At 41.7% G+C, this 21,711-nt stretch overlaps 1 protein-coding gene across 1 annotated transcript; it reads left to right on the forward strand.

Annotated features, from left to right (window-relative positions):
* Positions 1–9,519, forward strand: EIF1AX (eukaryotic translation initiation factor 1A X-linked). The gene is made up of 7 exons (XM_082490919.1): positions 1–198; positions 1,258–1,341; positions 3,116–3,219; positions 4,902–4,952; positions 5,922–6,003; positions 6,111–6,202; positions 8,344–9,519. Exons 1-7 carry the CDS (start codon positions 183–185, stop codon positions 8,347–8,349), a joined length of 435 nt encoding a protein of 144 aa, XP_082347045.1. The 5' UTR covers positions 1–182; the 3' UTR covers positions 8,350–9,519.
* The last annotated feature ends 12,192 nt before the right edge of the window (positions 9,520–21,711 follow it).

Below are 21,711 nucleotides of genomic sequence, written 5' to 3' on the forward strand. Positions count from 1 at the left end.
CGGCCGGAACGCACGAGTCAGCCGCAGCCCCGGACCCGCCGCGCCAGGAGCCGCCGCCGCCGCCGCCGATCCCGCCCGGAGCCGCCGCCCGCCCGCCTGCCCGCCCCCGTCTCGCGGCAGCTGCCTGAAGCCCCAACCGCCGCCCCTACCCGCAGCCTCTCCGCGGCGGAGCGCCCGGCGCCATGCCCAAGAATAAAGGTGAGGCGCCCTCCCCTCCTCCGGGCCTTCCGCGGCCGCCCGACCCTTCGCCGTAGCGACCAGGCCGGGCCCGGGCGCGGCCGCGCTGGGGAGGCCCGGGAGCGTCCCCCCCGCCAACCCCCCGCGCCCGCCGCCGCCGCCGCCTCCTCTCACGTGGGAGCCGCCGCGGCCTGGTGCCCGCGGGCGGGGCGGGGAGGGGGCGGAGGAGCTCTCCCGCCCACCCCACCCCGCCGGGTCCCCCGGGCCGGTTCCCCCTCCCCGCTCCCGGCCCTCCTCGGGCGCGGGTCCCGGCCTAGCCCCGCTCGTAGGCGGGCCAGCGGCGTGTTGGAGGCCTGTGGGGCCTGGCCGGCCGGCCGGGAAGGAAGAGGAGGCCCTGACGGGGTTTGGCTGTCAGGGGCGGCCGCCGAGGAAGCGGCCGGGTGTGCGTGTGCCCCTCCGTGCGCTCGCCGGGACCGCGGCTTCTCCCCTCTTGCCCCGGCCCGCTGCTAAAAGGAAAAGAAGAAAGAGTGAGAAGGAGGGAAGAGCAGCTTTTTAACAGCTTTTTTTTTTTTTTTTTAACAGTATGATCTCCTCTTCTGCGTTTTTACGCAGAAGAGCGCTTTATCCTGTTGCCACGTGTGTGCCTTTTCAAAAGGGCATCTTCACTTGGAGAGTCAGCTTTCCCCCGAGTATTTCAGGGATTTCAGCACTGCAGTAACCCCTCAAGTTATTCCCCTGCTCCTCAGTGGCTGCGTGCCTCAGGTTATCCCACCGTTGTTTATGAAGTATCTAGTAGCAGCTGTCACAAAAACTGAAAATGGGGATCTTGTGCAAATCCCTGTTGAAGGCTACTGTCACTCTAGAGCAACCAGGAGATCTTAAATAGTGGAGGCTGTAATCTTCTATGTTACTACTCAATTAAAATTTTAGAGCTAAAAATGTTACAAGCAAGCAAAAAAAGTCTAGGTCGCAAAACAGCCATATAGAGAACAAGCACAGAAATCCCTGTAAGTCTAATTATTTCGTTCACTGTATTCACAGATAGTAACGCATGGGTTTTTTTCCCCCCTTTTAATTTAGGCAAAGGAGGTAAAAATAGGCGACGAGGTAAGAATGAGAATGAATCAGAAAAAAGAGAACTGGTGTTCAAGGAAGATGGGCAAGGTGAGTTTTTTCCTATAGTATGGCAATGCCATTGTTTTCAGTCAAACATTGTAAGTGATGTACATTGGAAGTTGATACACAAAGGAAACATCTGGATGTCTGAGAAATAGAAAAGTATTGTGGAATAAAGAGAGGTATTCTTATTGGGGTTGTATTTGAATTCTAAATGACACATTGAGCGTAGGAGGAAGAAGACATTAGGAAAAGGGAAACTCTAAGTAGCTTCATCACTTAAGAATGAAGCTTGCCTCTCCTTGACCGTATTGTGATGCCGTGTATAATACAGCATGTATGTAAACATTCCCTAGAAATCCCTTGAGCAGCTCTGTGTGAGGGTCTGTAAGCAGTTGGCTTAGGTGATGTAGTTCAGTGTTGCTGGTAGTTGCTGGTTGTCTCTTGGATGCACAGTCTGGTTTTCTGTTTTATACCAACTGTAACGTTTCTTGGATCCTTCGATGAGCACTCCAAAGTCACTGACCTGGCAGAACAGTACATCTCACTGTTCTTCCGCTGTCCCCTGATGGTTTGGTTGAATTGGCTCCTGGGTTGAGATGTACAACAATTATTAAAACAGGAGCAATAGGTAAGGCCCTTACTTGGATGTTGTCGGGTAAAGTAAGCCATGAGAGTGTTCAGCTGGAGGGTGATGACTAGGATTCCCCTCTCCCTTGCCTTTTGGTGACAGTGAGCTCACCTCCCTTTTGGCTTACCCTGTATTGTGTGTCACACTCTCATGGTTGTTCACGTATACGCGAGTACTTGCCTAGTGACCAATTAATCTGTTGATTTGTTAGAAATACAGGAAGAAGTACTGACTTAAATCATTGTGAAAGAAGTGACCGCTGAACTAATTTCTTAAGCTCTTTCTGATATTTTGGGACAGTTGTAAGCAAAAAAGGAGTTGATTTAGATGTATCTATAAAACTTCAAATTGTTTTCAACTCCCAAGCAAAATCTACTTAATGAAACATTCTCAGTTATTAATAGTCTCATGTGGTTTGTTAGACTACCTAGCTTGTGCTAAGGAAAGGTTTTAGAACATTGAAATACAGCTCTGGCTAATTGAGAATGTGGGTTTTTTTCCTGGTTAGTATAGGCGGTCAGATAATGGTAGCATTCTTACAAGCTTTATTCTTTTTAGTTAAATGGTAATACATTATGCTGCAAACTTTAATAGTATCTGTGAGGTACTTCCGTAGTGATTTCTGGAACTCAGGGATGGAGATTAAATACAGGGTAGGAGATTGAGGGTGGGTATTGGAGAGAAGCTTCGCAGTTTTCAGCTGAAGGCTGGTACTTTGAGACAGTTTCTAAAAACACCAGAATGTGTCCTTTCAAGAACAGCATTTTTTTCCACAGAGCCTCTGCAGAAGGGACTCAGAGTATTGGTTGGGTATACCGAATGTGCTGCTTTCTCCTCTTCCCTCAATGACAGCGTGAGATGTTTTCTGTTAGGGCAGGAGCTGCGAGGCTGTCATAAGCTTTCAAACTCTGAGTGTGACTTGATAGCTCTAAAACTTATCTGTAGTTGGTGTTTCTGAGAGAACAAAAACATGGATACAACCAAGAATGAGCAGTGTTGGAAAATGTTAACATCAACAATGATAATGAAAACTTTGATACCTTCAGCAGCCTGCCCGGCTGATCAAAGCTCCTCTAGGCTGTTCGTGTTTGATAAAATGTTACAGCAAGTTTTGGTTACAGTGGCAAAAGTTATTGGTTGTTTCATGAAGTTGTATTTAGAAGTTTTGCTGTGTGTTACTGTCTCTTTCAGAATATGCCCAGGTGATCAAGATGTTAGGCAATGGAAGACTGGAGGCATTATGTTTCGATGGTGTGAAAAGGTTATGTCATATTAGAGGGAAACTAAGAAAAAAGGTAATTCTAAAGCATTGCAATAGAAAACAGTGGCATTATGCGTGATATGTACTTCTAAAAATTTACATATGTAGCTCGTTGCAAAAGTTAATGTTACTACTGTTCTTAATATTTTAAACTTCTTTTTTGATAGTAAACTAGTTTGTTCTGTTTGTATTGTTGTCACAAAAATAGGCAGTCTTTGTCTTTTGAGTGAAGCTCATAGTTGAAGGGCTGCCTTTGGATATGTATATTTCAGGGGAGAGGTTTTGGCTGCTTATGAAATATGAATTTTTCATATTCTAGAAACTTATATGTATACCAAATATTAAAAAGGTCCCTAATTGTAGATGGGGAACTTGATGACTATTTGGAAAATCAGGATGTTATATCTGAGACTAGATCAGTGCTTAGCTTAGCAGGAGAACTTCCGTTAACATGAAGACTGACAACCAGCATGGGAAAATAAGGGTGTAAAAGGGTTGTGCAAAGCCACCTCTCTGTATGCTGTTTCCCAAAACTGGTAAGAATTGGGCTTTGATACCCCACTTAGTTTGATCTGTGAAGGAACTGGATAATTACAGTCATCTTCTCACTCGGTGACTTATCTGAGAGTAGTTCAGTAAGGGAGGTTGGGGAAGGTTTCTTTATAGCTTCCTGCAGGTACCTCAGATGCCACCATTTCCTTGTCCACTTTGTCAGTTCCCAAAATATTTTCATGCAAAGGTGATCTGCAAAAGTTTGTACCTTCAGGGAAGTCAGGTGTACGTGTTTGCAGTCTTAACTTTGGGGACCATCTTTGGATGGTGTCCCCTCTTGCCCTTGTCAGATGTTACAGCTTTCTGTCCTCTGCTAGTGTGTAATACAGAAGGGGTCCTCTCAGACAGAGAGTCTGTTCTCAATAAAAACAGATGTTCACTGTGTTCATTCTGGATTGTTCCACCTGTCTGTTTTTGGAGGCCAGTGAATGCGCGTGTGTTGGTACCAGTGTGAGCCCCGCTGGCTGCCGGCAATACACTGCAATAAACTGTTGAAGGTAATGGAGAATGTGCATAAGTAAATGCTAGGTGCTGCAGAATTAATTTCTTGCTACAGAAAGCATCGCTTAGCTATTCTTTGTTTCTAAAAGAAAGGAAATCTCAACTGAAATATATTCCATCTCCAAAAAAAATTAAGCTGCTGTGTGATAGAACTATCTTGTGCATTTCAATTAGCATGTCCTGTTTTGCAGGCTTCTGGCTTTGGTTTGACTGATTAGCATAGTCAGTTACTAGAAACAACTCGGTTTTCCCTTGCTCTTCACTGTGCTTGTCCATCATCCCCTTCATCAGGTTTTTCCTCTCATTTTTGCCCTGGAGGAGTTCAGCTCACAGGGTGGTGGCTTGATGCATTATTTCTGTTTTCTCAGAAGTTATGACTTAATAATGACCCTGTTGGCTAGAAGCTCTTCAAAGAAGTTTGATTTGCCTTAGTAATAGCTCCGTAACATGTGAAATAATGTATCTATGAGTATTTATGACCTTGGTTTTGCTGTTAAAATACCAAATTGGACATTTCTGGTTTACTGGTCAGAAAGTGAAAATGGTGGCTCTAGTGAAGTGTTTCACGTGTCTCAGTAAACAAACCTTAAATGTGCTGTTTGGCTCTTGTGTTATACAACAAAAGTTGAATTCCTGCAATATAACATATGTTTTCTGTTTCAGGTTTGGATAAATACATCTGATATTATATTGGTTGGCTTAAGAGACTACCAGGTAAAAATTAAAAGTAATTTGCCAATGAAGAATATCTTACAAACAACTTTATTTAATGTAAAATTGTAGCAGTTGTCATGAGGAAGTTCCCATCTAACTTTCTTTGATTTTGTATTTAGTTATGCTACATCATGACTTTTAGTTTCCGTGTGTTACAGAAAGATTGTCATCAGTAGGTGACAAATCCTGGTTCGACTTGTTCTTCTAAATTGCACGCTGAGACTTTGTGAGTGAAGGTGCTTACTGGCATCACACCTGACCTTTTTTTTTCCAGGTGTAGCTGTTTGATGCTTGGATCCTGTGATACAAGGGAGATTGAGCCAAGCACCAAACATAGGAATAATCTGAATTTTTGGTAATCAGAATTTTGGAGCCTTGATGTTTAGGCTTTTACCCTAAGAGGCCAATTGATCAGCTTAAATTTCCAAAAACAGAGTAGTGTAATTTTACCTAATGTAAAGGTTAATGGAAAACAGTTGTCAAATTTTCGTTAGGTAAATGCTTTGTCATGAACGTTAGTGTTAATGTCATCAGTTGTTTGAAGATAGATTCTGCTTCTGAAACATACGTTAGAGTTGTAAAGCATTTAAGATACTATCATTTACTGTATATATTAAAGTACTTAAAACTTGAAAGTCTTGACACTTTCTGACTGACCATCAAACACCTCATTATGTGTGTTCTCTGAAGAAAGATTAATTTCAAAGGCATGAAACTAAACTTCTCAAATTACTTATAATAGGAAAAAATTAAGTTATCACCCATAAGAAATGAAGATATTCTACAAATGAGCATTTTTTACTTCAGATTTAAAGGAACTGGAGGGGAAGAAGGAACGAGATAATTCTTCTATAAATAATGTCAGTGTTGTTATTCTTTAAATAATATAGGTGCTACTAGTCTGCTGAGGTTAATAGGGAGGTTTTTTCCTTATAGATGACTAATAAATTCTAATACATTCTTATTTAGGATAACAAGGCTGATGTTATTCTAAAATACAATGCAGATGAAGCCAGAAGTCTGAAAGCATATGGGGAGCTTCCAGAACACGGTAAGAATCTTTTCACTTCAAATTGGAAGGTCGTATTGGACAGGAATATTCAGCCTTTCCTGACTTGGTGTGAGTGCAGTCCTTAACTTCTCTAAATCCCTTTTTAGCTAAAATCAATGAAACAGACACATTTGGTCCTGGAGATGATGATGAAATCCAGTTTGATGATATTGGAGATGATGATGAAGATATTGATGACGTAAGTAGCGAATGTTTATTTTGTATCATATGCTTGAAACTGTCATCTTTGGCAATAAACTGTTTTTCAGTGGTTTAGAGCAAGGAAAATGATACATTGATGTTCAGAATAGCTCACCTTCTCCGGGACTGCTTCAGAAAGTGGTGTGGACGTACGCATGCCAGCTTTCTGTTCTCTCTTCTGTCCTGCAGTTGTCCTCTAGTTGACCTCTAAGCAAATTGTATGCTCAGTGTCCCACTATTAAAACATAGATGGCGAGCGGTCTTCTCATTACCCTTAAGATGCTTAAAAGAAAATCCAAGTCGTTTGACCCCAAAGACCTAGAGTTACATAGCAGCGTCCCTTCACATGATTGTGTGTACTTATATATGTGTGCGTGAGGAGTCGCAGTTACGCGAGTTGACGACTACATACACGGATGTAGCTGGGTATGTTCATATTGAAGGAACTGAATGTAGCCCTCTAAGCTCCTTACAACAAGCTGGTGATGGAAAGCAATATAGATGATATCGGAAGGTTTAGCAGACGAGTAGGATTTCCTTGCATCCCCCACACAGTAGGCTAGAAAGACGTTTGAGGGAGCAGGCACGAGTGGTGGGTTGGCTCCTGTGCCATGTCGGGCGGCTGCGGCCAGCTCAGACGAGGCAGGGCGAGCCATAAGCTGCTGATGCAAACTACACTGGACACCAACTGTTGGAATGGGTGACAGGTTATGTAGGTGTTTTGGGGAATTGCATGAATACACCTGGGTTTCACCTTTCTGATTTCTCTGTAGTTTTAACAACCTCAGTATCTAATAATAACTATGGAAATAATCAAGGGATTTGTGGTTTCAAAAAACCAAAGACTTTGTCTCCACTTTTGTTTACATAAAAATCATAAAAAGCTGCATCTTAGCAGTTACTAAAGTTAACTGTAATCCTGAATTTACAGATTGGCACAATCAGTTGTGTTACTGCTTATCACTAAGCCATAGTAACTGACCATGCACACTCTTAAATTGTACTAGTAAAATTGTTAGAATTCAAATTATACAGTAAATTGCCGAAGTAGAATCTGCTGTGAAATGTTTTCTAAGATGATGCACTTCACTTTGCAGTTGAGAGATGAATGTGTGCAGGGTCAACTGGCTGAGAGGATAAGCAGTAACTTACTGAGCCAGTGAGTTAACTTAATTGGATAGACTGTTCTAAGTATATTATTATGTTTTAATTCTTCATCTTTTTAGTCCCCTCTCTCTGAGTGGGTAATATGACTAATTCTCTTTAAGTGCTTACATTATTTTGACTTCTTTGAGGTTCTTAGTATATGATGCCTTAGATCAAACATCTTAAAAATGTCAAAATTTTGATGAATTTTTCTTCAGGCTTGTGAAAATTGCACTTTGGACCTAACAGTGGTTGCGCTTACTGAAGATTTAGCTTACTGAATCTAGAAACACTTTCTAGTATTGCATGCTTTTAATAATGAAGCTATTGTAAGATACCAAAGTGATAAGTAGCTGTAGGAATATTGAAATAATAAAACTTGCAAACTAATGGATCTTTGTGTGGAATAATGTGTTTAAGTGAGCAGCTGTGATTGTTTTTAAGCTTCTGTCAGCTATGCAATATAATATTAATATCATAATTTAAAAAAGGAAAAGACATAAAGAGATAAAAAGTGAATAACATCTCTGAGGATCATCCTGGTCTGCCTAGAATGAAGTGTGGCTTCCAAGATCAGAGTTAACTTGAAAGACTTGGTGGGACCTTTCCTTTGTTGTCAGAAGGATGGGTAGAAAAACTTTCATTTTGCCACCAAGTTAATTTGGATAGTCACTAATTAGGGAAGTTACCCTTAAACTTGGGTTTGTTTTCACTTTTGAGAATCATGGGCTAATTTATATCTGTACCATTTACGTGTAATTATATTGGCAGAATCGCTCACTTGCGTAACTATAGTATCATGACAGTGGTGGGGACATAAGAGGAGAGTAATTGTTCGCATGTTAAGAAAATAGAGTATGAGCTGAGGCAAAAAAAGTACCGTATTGAGTTCAGGAAGCCTCCTGTTGAACCGTAAAAATAGCTTAAAGACAGAGTTGCTTGTTGAAAAATGCATGTGAATTAAATACATGATGTGCTGTTTTTGCTTTTCAGATCTAATTTGGAACAGAGGTTTACATTCCGACTTTTTTCCTCCGAGGATTGTTCTACATTGATATTTTGATTATTTTTTGGGTGAAGTCCCTTTCTTTTAAGAAGACTGAAAATTCTCAGTAAAGAGTGTAGTTTGTTACATCAAAAGGATTTATTTTCAATGTTTGTTTTAAAGTATTTATATTTCTTTAGAAATGGATAATGCTGGATTATCACAAAGGTTCAATGAAACGCCACAAATATTTTGTCTCTTCACCAATTAGAGCTTTTACCTCTGGATGTAAGTGAGATACAGTGACATGGGCTGTAAAAGACTGCATTTTTCCCTCTTCTGCTTTCATCACTACAATTCCAGTTAAACTTGTATTTTGAAATAAAAACTGTTTACCCTGTAATTATCATGGATTTTGATTAAATACAAATACCCAGTTTGGATTAGTATCAAATCGTACTATGCAGTGTCTGTCCTTATAGCCCTTGCCTTGACGTTAACTTGAAAAAGATTTTGATAATATAAAAGGAAGGCAGAAATCTGCATTTAAATTCATAATGCATGATGAATCTGCTTTTCATGTCTAGTAGCATGCTGCTATTTTTATACTGATTTTGATAATTAAAAACACTCATTATTTCAAAGATGTAAATTTGTCACAGTGGAGGGGTAGGGGAGAAGTAAGGATAAAAAGTAAGCAGCATCTCAAATTTGCAGTTAAAAACTTGTCGGCATAGCTCTTGCAAGTGCAGTGGTAAAGCTGTAGTTGCAGAAGATGAACACTGGGTGGCACCCAACTGGACAGGGATACATAAATACAGAACATTAACAGTTGGGTTCGTACTGAAAAATACATAAAATAGTTTTTCCCCAAAGCAAATGCTTAACATTCTTGATATGTTAAACGTGTAGAATATTTTTTACATTATAGAAAAGGTTATGTTAAGAGTAGAGTTTTATTTTAATCTTAAATTCCATACAGTGTAAGGTACAACGTTAAAGCTTATGTGAACTTTGAATAACAGTATAAATGAGAAAATAAATTTGTGTCAAACGTAGGAAAAGAATCTTTTCATCCAGAATAAATCACTGCAACAAACTCATGGAAAGATTCTTCTCCACCTTCAGACTGGAGGAGTCAGTTAAGACGCTGAATAAAGACTAACATCATCATGCAAATATTATTTTGTGATAGCCTTAGTTTCTTTGTCTTCAATTATGTATTTAACAACTCTGAAAGCAGGTTAATGGAAAACTTCCTTTTGTGCCATAAAAATCTGATTCTTGACACTTGTATTCGTTATACAGTCTTTTTGGTATGATGTAAAGTGACTACCCCAATAGATAAAAACAAAATGGCTTTAAATATGGAGTGGCCTCATTGCTTTACATAATTTTTAAGGAGGAGTTCTGTGCTAGATTTGAACTTCCAGAGCTTTTGCAGAAATGTCTTCTCTTTTTACTTTTTTCTTTAATTATAGTGTTTATTTTCCTTACATGGTTCTGGTATCTTATTCTAGGGATAACCTTTTCTTAGAATTTAGCAATTTTGCCAAATGTTTCATGGGTTTTAAATACTTGCTGTAAAAACTTGGTAAGTATTGGGGAAAGATGCTACCAATATAGCATTCCAACTCCACTGATCTTAAAGTATATGAATTCATTGTCTTTATATGCCTATAATTTCAATTGTGAAGCAACATAAATGCTGTAATGTTTTAGGATAAGGTTGATAAACTATTCCCTAGCTAATTGGTTTCCTCAACATATTAAGCTGACTAAAAGCAGCTCTGAAAATGGTTAAAAGCTCTCAAAACTGATCTTGAGGTCCAAGTGCAGAAGCTGTCTGTTCTTTCAGTTGTGGTAGCAGAAGGAATCATAGAATGGTTTGGGTTGGAAGGGACCATGAAGATCATCTAGTTCCAGCCCCTCTGCCATCGGCAGGGACACCTCCCACTAGACCAGGTTGCTCAAGGCCCCATCCAGCCTGGACTTGCACACTTCCAGGGATGGGGCATCCACGACGTCCCTGGGCAACCTGTTCCAGTGCCTCACCACCCTCATAGGGAAAAATGTCTTCCTAATACCTAATCTAAATCTCCCCTCTTCCAGTTTAAAACCACTACCCCTCGTCCTGTCACTACATGCCCTTGTAAAAGGTCCCTCTCCAGCTTTCTTGTAGGTGCCCTTTAGATACTGGAAAGCTGCTATAAGGTCTCCCCGGAGCCTTCTCTTCTCCAGAACAACCCCAACTCTCTCAGCCTTTCTTCACAGGAGAGGTGTACCACCCCTCTGATCACCTTTGTGGCCCTCCTCTGGACCTGCTCTAACAGGTCCACGTCTTTCCTATGTTGGGGGCTCCAGAGCTGGACACTACTCCAGGTGGGTTCTCACGAGAGTGGAGTAGAGTCACCTCCCTTGGCCTGCTGGCCACACTACTTTTGATGCAACACAGGATACAGTTGGCCGCCTGGGCTGTGAGTGCACATTGCTGGCCCATGTTGAGCTCATCCATCAACACCCTGAAGTCCTTCTCAGGGCTGCTCTCAATCCGTTTTCCACCAGGCCTGTATTTGTGGATGTGATTGCCTCAGCCCACGTGCAGGACCTTGCACTTGGTCTTGTTGTACTTCATCAGGTTGGCATAGGCCCACCTCTCCAGCCTGTCCAGGTCCTTCTGGATGGCATCCCTCCCCTCCAGCATGTCAACCACTGCACACAGCTTGGTGTCGGTGGCAAACTTGCTGAGGGTACACAGTCCCAACATCCATGTCACCAACAAAGACGTTAAATAGTACTAGTCCCAGTACCGACCCCTGAGGAACAAAGGTTCATGATTAAATTACAGTGGATATTTACTGAAGATAAAATTATACTTGCCGAAACTGATCTTATACATGTGGGAATAATGTAAAGCGCATGGTCCGTGATAGGGAGAAATACAAATGAATATACGGCTGTTAAAAGGAACTTACTTCGCTGTACCAGACTTCCCCAGTATAACAGAGACTTCAACTGTGGGACAAAGGTGAAACTGCTCCTGGCAGAATTGGTTATGGTTTCCCCTGAGGTTCCTTCCAATCTTTATCGCTCCCAGACTCGTGTCTGGCTCAGCCTAAACTCTGCAGAGTTTTCAAGGAAATTTCCTATTTTAACTATTAATTTCTTATTAATGCTCTGTCTCAACATCATCTGGTTTCTACTTACACGCCAGGCTGCGTCGCCTTCCTTCAATACACTTCCTCATCTTGTTTCTCTGTCCACTGCTAAAGCTCCTTTCACAGACAATATAGGCAGCTTTATTGTTTAGCCTGGAGAAGAAGAGGCTGAGGGGAGACCTTATCGCTCCCTACAACTACCTGAAAGGAGGTTCTACAGAGGTGGGGGTCGGTCTCTTCTCCCAAGTAACAAGTGACAGGACAAGAGGAAACGGCCTCAGGTTGCACCAGGGAAGGTTTAGGACAGATATCAAGAAAAATTTCTTCACAGAAAGGGTTGTCAAGCGCTGGAACAGGCTGCCCAGGGAAGCGGCAGAATCGCCATCCCTGGAGGTATTTAAGAGATGTGTAGATGTGGTGCTGAGGGACATGGTTTAGTGGTGGTTTTGGCAGTGTTAGGTTGATGGTTGGACTTGATGATCTTCAAGATCCCTTCCAACCTAGACAATTCTGTGATTCTATATCGTCCCTTCTTGCTTCTCTTTTTTCCTTGGGTGGGGGGAAGAGCTTACACAAATAGCTCTCTTTTCAGTGTCTCCATGCAAAGAACAGTGATAGAAGAGCAGCTGCCAGGTGGAGGGTTACAAGACTGCTGACTCTAAAGCCATGAAAGGTGCTCCATCTGTAAAAGTATTTTCCAGATAAATTTTTAATAATTCTTGTTTAATTTTGGGAACTGCTGCTGGCTTTTTACCTATAGTGTAAAATTGAACGGAGGGATTCAAACATTCCTTTCCTGCAGCTAAAGTGTAAACTTTGTGTTTACTAAGAGATTTCCCACTTCGAGGTCTTCTTTGTTATTAAAACTTTGAAACACGATTTTTGATCATTGCTCCCAGTCTTCTTTGTCTCTTCACCTTATAATAGGGGCAGCTGTGCATTTGGCTGGACAGTCCTAATTCTTTTCCACCCTAATCCTTAGCAGATATAGTCCAGACACACGAAGTGAAAAAAAGTATATGTTTTTTTAAAAAAAAACAAAACAAAACTCTCCTCTCCATATGCAAGAGGATCCGGCAATGCACAATTGTTGAGCTCTGGGCTATTTACTTGTTACTACTGATAGGTTGTATCATATGACTGTGGAGTGTCTATGCTAGTATGCGTATGTGTGGTACTATGTGCTAGTGCCACACATATTTATGATACATACTGTACATATATATGGTACTATATATATACATACACACACTTAAATTAGCATACAGTGTACAAGCTGGTAGAGGTTAGGCTGGGACGATTGCTCTGTAATCTGTGTGATGTCCGTGAACGAAAATGAGCTGATGACTAAGGGTGAAAGTTTGTTCGCTGTGGTACCCGGCGGGTACCACCATCCTGACCAGGTTCTTCAGGATGAAGGGACAGTGCTCGTGGTGTGTCTAGGTTGTGAACTAATGCTGGGACTGCAGCTCCCTGGGGCCCTCTGGTGACAAGGTCTGGAGAAAAGAAGGCTGAGGACACCTTATCTCTCTCTACAACTACCTGAAAGGAGGTTGTAGAGAGGTGGGGGTGAGTCTCTTCTCCCAAGTAACAAGCAATAGGGCAAGACAAAATGGCCTCAAGTTGTGCCAGGAGAAGTTTAGAATGGATATTAGGAAAAATTTCTTCACAGAAAGGGTTGTCAAGCATTGGGACAGGCTGCCCAGGGAAGTGGTTGGGTCACCATCACTGGAGGTATTTAAGACAGGTAGACATAGTGCTTGGGGACATGGTTTAGTGGTAGTTTTGGTAGTGTTAGGTTAATGATTGGACCTGATATTCTTAAAGGTCCCTTCCAACACAGGCGATTCTACGATTCTATGATTCCACGATTCCAAGGTAAGTGCTGTTTTCAGGTGAGTTGGGATGTTGACTGTTCCTGCTGTTGAGCATGCTCCAGTCTAAGCCGCAATTATTTGCTGTTATTGAACATGAATATCATGGGACCTGAGTACCTGTATCATATGGTTCACTAGATGACTCAAGCCTAGCTTTTTGTCTGTGGACAACACTATGCTATCCCATAGGTAGTTTGACCATTTCATAGAAGTGAGGACTTCTTAGGACTTAGGACAAGAGGTAACGGGCACAAACTTGAACACAGGAAGTTCCATCTTAACATGAGGAGGAACTTCTTTACTTTGAGGGTGGCAGAGCACTGGCACAGGCTGCCCAGAGAGGTTGTAGAGTCTCCCAACCTGGAGACATTCAAGGCCCGCCTGGATGCTGTGCTGTGCAACCTGCTGTAGGTGACCTTGCTCTGGCAGGGGGGTTGGACTGGATGATCTCCAGAGGTCCCTTCCAACCCTGACCATTCTGTGATTCTGTGAGGACTTGAAAGTTAAAATAAGTGCTGCCTTTTGGAAGATGTGTGGGAAGAAGGAAGTATCTGAAATAATCTTGGAGTGGTCTGAGCGCAACTTTATTTGTCCCTTTAAACTTGAGGCCCTGTAGCGGGCTTTTGTGAAGGTAGCTGTTGGCAATGCTTTCGCATTTTGAGACAAAGCAATGAATGTTCAGAATTTATTTCTCGGACTGTGTATGCCCTTCCCTTTGGAGAAGGAGGGAGAAGAGGTGAGCGGGAAGTATGCCTTCCCTTTATTATTTTTATCATCACAGCAAGCATGAGTCAGAGTTCCTATCGATTAATTCAGGTTGTTTGAGCTATATCTTGCACATCAAATTTAATGTCAAAGATCAAGTCTGTGATTGTAAAATACAATCTCAACCAAACAGAGAGGCGAGCTAAAAATAGTGAGTACTTTCTTGTAGTAATTCCATCTAGGAAGTAGGTGCCAGCAGCAGGGTACCACTAGAAGCATCTAAAGACTTGTTTCTCCTTTCAAATGCTTGTTTGCTCCTGGGCCACACTTGGGATCCAGATGTTTTAATTACACCAGTTATGTTTCCAGGCTTTCCTTTAGATGCTTAGTAGGACAAAAATACTTTAAAAAAAAAAATATAGAGATGAGACTGTGTTGTCTTTCCTATGAGTTAGCTTTTCTTCTTGCTTTTCCCAATGTGTTTGTAGACAGAGAGGCCACTTGCACAACGGTTGTATTTACGCCCAGGCTGTCAGCTCAAGAAAGCAAAGCTTAGTCAGAAGCTGAAAGAGACTTGGTAACAGTTAAGGGGCCTTAACTTACTGCATCACTTGCCCGACAGTAAATTCTCTTTTGAAGTACTCTTACTGTGCTTTGCAGACACTCATTCTTCCCTCTAGTAAAAGTGGGTAGCTCGTCTTTGTGTCTCTAGGCTGTGATGGCGCTGGAGTCTCTTCTGCAGTCACTAGCACACATATTCCTTAATCAGCCTGACTCTTCTTTATGGTTAAGTTAATTAATTTTATTCCCGATTGAGGAACATCATCAGCAAAATGCCCTTGTCTGTTTGGCCTCTGGAGGGGGCAGACAAGCAAAAAAACGAACTGACCTTGGCAGATGAGAGCAAGCAGATTGCCTCAACTTCTCGGTAGGAGTTTCTGTCGCTGGTTTTCAGGGACTCGGAGGTGTCCAGTGTCTGCAGTAATTATTGCCAGCAACAGAAACACTCAAGATATATTTTTTTTAAGGTTTTTGAAGTAGGTCACCTTCTTCCTAAAGAACAAGCTGATTCAAGCATGCAAGTACGGGCTGAGGTGCGAGCCTGTCACTGGCAGCAACAAGTGAGGGACACTGCTGTTCCTACATCCAGTAAATATAGGGAAGAGTAGCTGATACACTGGAGGATCCCCACGGGACATCCCACCCAGACCTGCATGGGTTATATACGTTCCACCATCAGTGGTACCTGCTGTCAGGGAGGATTCAGCTCTGTGACAATCCTCACAACAGTGACAGGACTCTGCAGTTCCTGTGTTTAGTCTCTGTGCTTGGAGAGGAAAGCCAAGTGCTGCAGAGTGCTTGAGGAAACAGCTTCTGACTTACAGGGCTTTAAAACTAATTGTAGTAGACAGTGGTGGGGGTGGGGAAAGATGCATTAACGAGGTTTCTGAGAAGATTATTTTACCCTTTTGCCGCCTGACCCAGTGGAAAGACCTCCCCCACTCATGGCTGAAATTGGAGATGTATACAGAAAATACAGCAGTTAAAAGTTGTATTCCTGGAGACTCACTGAGAAGCCCAAGACCCTGAAAAGCTGTGGAAGACCTTGCCTTCTTCTGAACCTATGGACAGCCACTGTCCCAATCTGCCTTGTCAAATTGCTCTGGAATAGGTCTGGCATGTTAATTACCGACTGGTGCAGTGGGTGGCTGACCAGGCGGAGTCTTGCAACAGCTCAGTCGTAGGGACCCTTCTGTCTTGAGCAAATAACGACACGTAGCTGGATCCTAAGTTTTGCTGAAAATGGCAGAAGTATCCAGTGCTAAGTAACTGTGTAGATTGTGACGGAATATCTAGAGATGGATCTTCAGATTGGCGATATAACCTCACAGTTCTCTGCTGCTAATTGACTGCAGCCCAGGAGCCTGATTAGAAATGAAAAGGAAGAAGCCACAGATCAGTTGTTAGTGTGTGTAGGGATAGGTTTCCCCTCGATTTGGGAGATTGCTTCTTAACCTCTGGAGAGGTAGTGGTTAGACTTTTGCAGCTGTTAGCCTAACCAGAAGGACCTGCAGTAGCTTATTCTCTGTGAATCTGTGGCTTATGAAATTTTTAACGGAACATTTGGTTCTTCACACCTAAATGGCATTAGCCACTTCAGAAATGAAAAGGTACGGGTGCATCCATTGATTTTAGTATACATAAAGATGTTGGATGGTTCTGCCAGCCCTGTTAGCTGAAAACATCTTAAAAAGATGCCCTAAGATCCATTAGTGTGGTTGTCCAGTCTTACTGTATTCCATTTGAAGGACTGGGCCAGAAGTAATGGGCACCCTGTATCCCACTGCGGTCGTCAATGCCATCCCCTTAATAGCAGCTTACACCACTTGCAACTTAGTAATGTGGCTTTGGACAACTACTGTCAACCAGACTTTTGGCAAGTGAGCAGAAACCTCTTCCCAAAATAGGGCAGCAATTTCACAAAAGTGTTGGAAATGTGCAACAGCATAGGGATTAGAATCATAAAATCATCTAGATTGGAAGGGACCTTGAAGATCATCGAGTCCAACCATCAACCTAACACTGCCAAAACCACCACTAAACTATGTCCCTCAGCACCACATCTACACATCTTTTAAATACCCCCAGGGATGGCGCTTCCACCACTTCCCTGGGCAGCCTGTTCCAATGCTTCATAACCCTTTTGGTGAAGAACTTTTTCCTAATATCTGTCCTAAACCTCCCCTAGCACAACTTGAGGCCGTTTCCTCTTGTCCTATCACTTGTTACTTGGGAGAAGAGATCAACCCCCACTTCTCTACAACCTCCTTTAGGTAGTTGTAGAGAGCGATTGTTTCACTAAAAATGTGAGTATACTGCCTGTATGTGGAACAAGTACTGTCACTGGTGTATTGTTATACTATCACCAACTAATGAAACAATTGTTGAAAGGTAAGTGGAAAAATCTGAAATTAGCTAGTACTTCTCTGTATTTAATTACACCGTAAACCTTGGCCTCCTCTTCCCCTCCTCTCCCCAATTTGAATCGATGCTATCATATTGCTAGGTGTACATTTTGTCTACAAAGGTAGGAAGAGTGATCTCATGCTTCATGAAACGTTTTAAACTGAACCGAACTGAAATGTTTTAAATTGTTACTGTTTAGAACTACAAAAGTCAAAGTTAACTATAGTACTTAATATAGGATAATACAGAAAATAATATAGTAACTAAGAAAGAGAACAGAATATAGCCAGGAGGTGAATATGTATGTGTTGTTGCAAGTAGCTTAGGTTAACCTAGCAGTAGTTATATGGGCAATGTTAGACAATCAAAAAACATTCAAGATGTGTGTCTGATTTAGGGCATGGGGAAGCATTTAGAAGAAACAGCTTGAGTGCCAAGTCACCGATAACTTTATATTGAGGAGATAGCATGGCTGTTTCTGATTACTTCTATAGATGGACATCTTCTAAATCAATTAAAATAATAAAAGGGGGAAGGGAGGAGAGCATGGCACCTAACAGTTTCCTTAACACCCAAGCCCTCCTTAAAACAGGTAATTTCCTTATCACTGGTTTTCAAAACAATATTTACTCTTGATTGAATAGGTTTTTCATTCTTCTGTACTCACATAATCATAATTTGCACATATGAGTGTAGAAAATTTTAGTTTATATTCTTATATTCTTTATTCATATTGCATAGTAAGGATAAGTGAATATCTCTTCACCTTCCTATGAAAACCTGATTCTTCTGGGACAAAGTCCTTGAACACATGATTTCTCAGTCAATGTTGGGTGGTCATGTGCATTTCTTTAGCTTCATTTTTTTGCCATCCACACATTACACTGGTTCTCTCATACTGCTCATTGCTCAGATTTCTCAAGGGACTTCTGTATCTATTTCCTCTGTCGTGAGAAACATTGTTATCATGGGACCACAGTGTTGTTCCTAATAGCCTTAATAATGCCTTAATAATTATCCTTTCTGTGTTGTTCCTGTAAAAAATAATATTCTTTTTATTTTACTCAACATACCAAGCGGATGAACTTGGTAGAAGCATCAGCTACTGTTTTTCCTAAGGACAGGGTTCAGTAGATAACACTCAATATTCCTTCCAATGGCTAACTAAGCATATATTATTTTTTCTCTCTCCCCAAAACTATATTTTCCTCAAGGGAAGCACATATATGTGTATTAGGACTTAGACATACAGAAGTAAAGGTGTTCAGCTGAGCTCCTGGCTTATTCCAAAAACTTCAAAGGATCAAGGAATCTTTGGTAACTGTATGCCATAGCTAATTCTCTATGTTTCTAAATACCTTAATGTGGATATTATAGTTAGAAAATGCTTTATCAAGCCATATATTAGTATTTTTCAGAAATATTTTCAAAATTGGTTTGTATGGCATCTACTTCAAAGAGCGTACATAACTCACTAACCCTAATTCAGTTAGAGGTATCTTATCTTGACACTTAATTTACTAAAGTCTATACTTACTGTTCTGTTAGACTAAATTATTTCTTCCAGTAACAGTCTATTGCTTGTGATAAGAAATGGAGTACTTAAGGGGAGTTACTAGCACAGTAAGTCGATTTGAAATGTGTTGGACATGGATCTTCCACCCCCACCACTACATATCTTTTTCCAGTCAATTCTGACCTCTGGATTAAGAAATCCAAAGGTGGCAGACAAAGTAGGTTCTGTTTCTTGTTCCACCTGCTATCTCCACCACACTCTGTTGCACTTCCCCATTAGTTCTGTTGCACTTCCCCATTAGTCCCATCTTAATCTTAAGTAATAGAGCTCCAAGTAAGTGCACTTCATCTCTTGCAGTATCAACCGAGCACTTCATAAACATGTGAAAATATCCAGTCTCTGTCAGACTGAAAGGACCGTCTGGACTCTCTCACCCTGCTTTTGAAATAGCCAAAAGCAGATAGAGCAGAATGTAGAAAACGGGTCATATGCAGTGAAATCTCTCTGCTTATATGATCTCCCACACCAGCACTTACCAGCCTGGGGACTCGCCAGCTGGAGCTCACTGTGTCGTGATAAAGCCCTCCCTTTTCAGTCAGGGAAATGGGGAGTGAGGAAGAGAGTCATTCAGACAAAGTCAGGAAAGGGATTTTTGATTCTACAAGCGACCAGGTCTCCTCTGGGGCTGTATCAGGAATCAGGACTAGGCACTCAACTCCAATCAGAAATACATATTTTAGTGGCGTTGCTTAAAGACAGTGGCACAAGATTTGTTCTTTTTGGTCAAAAAGCAGTTTCCCCTGGAGTCTGTTCTTCTGTTAGGAAGGTCAGCTGTAAATCACTGAGAGCCCTATATATGCTAGCAGAATATTTGAGTCATCTTAGAACAATTACAGAGGGGGAAATACATTCCTCTCTGAGGACTGAGAAAACCTGGAGGTCAATTCTCTTCATCACATACTAGGAAAGTGCTAGACCTTCAGCTCCAAGTTGAGTCTCTCTCCAGGCTTCTGTTGGATGCTCCCCACCCCATCTGAAAAGACTTCAAATCTTTGTTCTCTCCGTAGTGGTGCGATGGTGTCTGCCTTGCTCACTAGCAGCCTGCTGAGACTTGCCATGGAGCAGAACCACCTCCTGTGGTGGTGGGGCTGCACAGGGGTTCTCTGAACCCTTTGGTGTCCTCGAGAACTGCTTCTGTCACTGAGATATGCAGAAATACTGTCTCAAGCTCTGGTCAAACTTTTGCTTAGTATGCCATCACAAAAGCATTTAAATTTGATGGTGCGGTTGGCTGCGTGCTTCTCCAGCCTCTATTTTTATCCTTCATTCAGCTGCATAAGACTAAGTAAAGGTGTAGGGGATATACTGTTTAGAGGCATCCACCCCGTGACAATCATTCGGAGCAAAAAGTTAACTCACCAAAAACTAGAAGCTGTTTAAAAATGGATGTTCTTCCTTTGTATTTACCTTTGAATCCCTCAACAAAACTTGGGTATGAGATGCAAGAAGAAGATGAGGCATGTTCTTCCTCTTTTGTAGGTTGCTTGTGTAGTTTGACAGAGGAAAGTACTGCTGGATCTAAAATTTTTTCCAGCTCAAATAACCACATCTATGTATAGCGCAGTGAGAATATGCCTTCGGACAGCAGGTTTTGAAGAACTTCCTTTTTTTTGTGCTGTGAAATAAAGGCTGAGTGTACTCTAGTCCCTGTTCCAAGCGTCTTGTGTAGATAACACATGCATGCCTAAAGAGACAAGGTGTAAACCACTGACCGCTCCCAAGCTAGAACTTTCATGATATTTGGGGCGTTAACACTGATCCTCAGAACACACTGAAGAACATGGTAGGTGAGGAGAAAATGAGATCCAGTGGAGACCAGAAGGACTATTACATCTTGCATATCAATCACATTCAGATTAGGGGCTCCTGCCTGTTTACATAGTTTTCAATTGTTTTTTATGGTAACAATAATGAACTGACCTAGTTTACATAGCTGAAGAACTATACTCGTATGGTTTCTTCAGCAGATGTTATTATGTTGTACCATTATACAATATTAAGAAATATCAGAAGCCGCAGAAACCTTGTTCTCTCTTGGCCTGAACTGAATTAATGGTAGCATGGGAGTCTTTTCAACTAAAGTTGTCCCATTGTAGTTATATTGTGAAATGAGTCCCTTGATGGTACTGAAGGTTAGTTTATGTTTACTGGTATAGAGTTGAGTATTGACCGCTTTATGAAGTTGATATTTGTGTTACTTTATTTCTGTATAGTTGTGTTGGCAGGACAATGTTGCATTGGTATATTGGCACAGAAAAGGATTGGAAACTAACATTTATTAAAATACAAACGTTTCTGAAATAGTAAAAATTCTAACACTGATCATTAGCAAGACAATGTTTTTGAATAAATGATCTTTAGGTACTTTCCTGGTCAATGGTCATTTTGAAACTCTGCCATACTGTACCAATACAACAGTTTGTGCCACACATTCTGAACCATCTCAGAGCAGCTAAGTTACTTAAGAAAACTGTTTGGATTTGGGTTTTTTTGCAAACCTGTTTTTAAGCTTGCATCTCATTGAAATCTTCTGTGTTCTGAGTTGTGTCCCTTGCCTCTTGTTCATCCCCAGCGTGCAACCAAGAAGAGTCTGGCACTCCAGTCTCTTCCCCTCCACCCCAATTGTGTAATTGCAGACTGGAGTAAGATCTCCCCTCATCATTCTTTTCTATAGGCTGAGCAAACCCAGATCTCTCAGCCTCTCCTCAGTATCACGCTCCAGTCCCTTCAGCAGTCATCTTAGTCATCTGCTGGACTCGCTCGTTTTTTCTCATGCTGGGGACCCCCAAAATGGACACGGTACTTCGGGTGCAGTCGCAATGTAACTGTGTTCTTCACTGCAGTCTCAAACAAGCATCTGGTGTATGATTTTTTTGTCCACTACTGATCTGTTGGAACATTTGATCTGAGTCACAAGACTTGAACTTGACTCCAAGAATCTGAGAGCTCCTGACTCGCTTCCCTGTTAGAGAAGGTAACTGAGTGACTCTGTCTCAGCAGCGGATTTGTATGAAGCGAAAAAATACAATTGGGACATATTGCATAAAAAATTTAGAGGCTCCCTTTTTTTTTTTTTCAGACTACCTTTCATCT

This window comes from Vanellus vanellus (genome assembly GCF_965231255.1).
Source record: "Vanellus vanellus genome assembly, chromosome: 1".
NCBI classification, from domain to species: Eukaryota; Metazoa; Chordata; class Aves; order Charadriiformes; family Charadriidae; genus Vanellus; species Vanellus vanellus.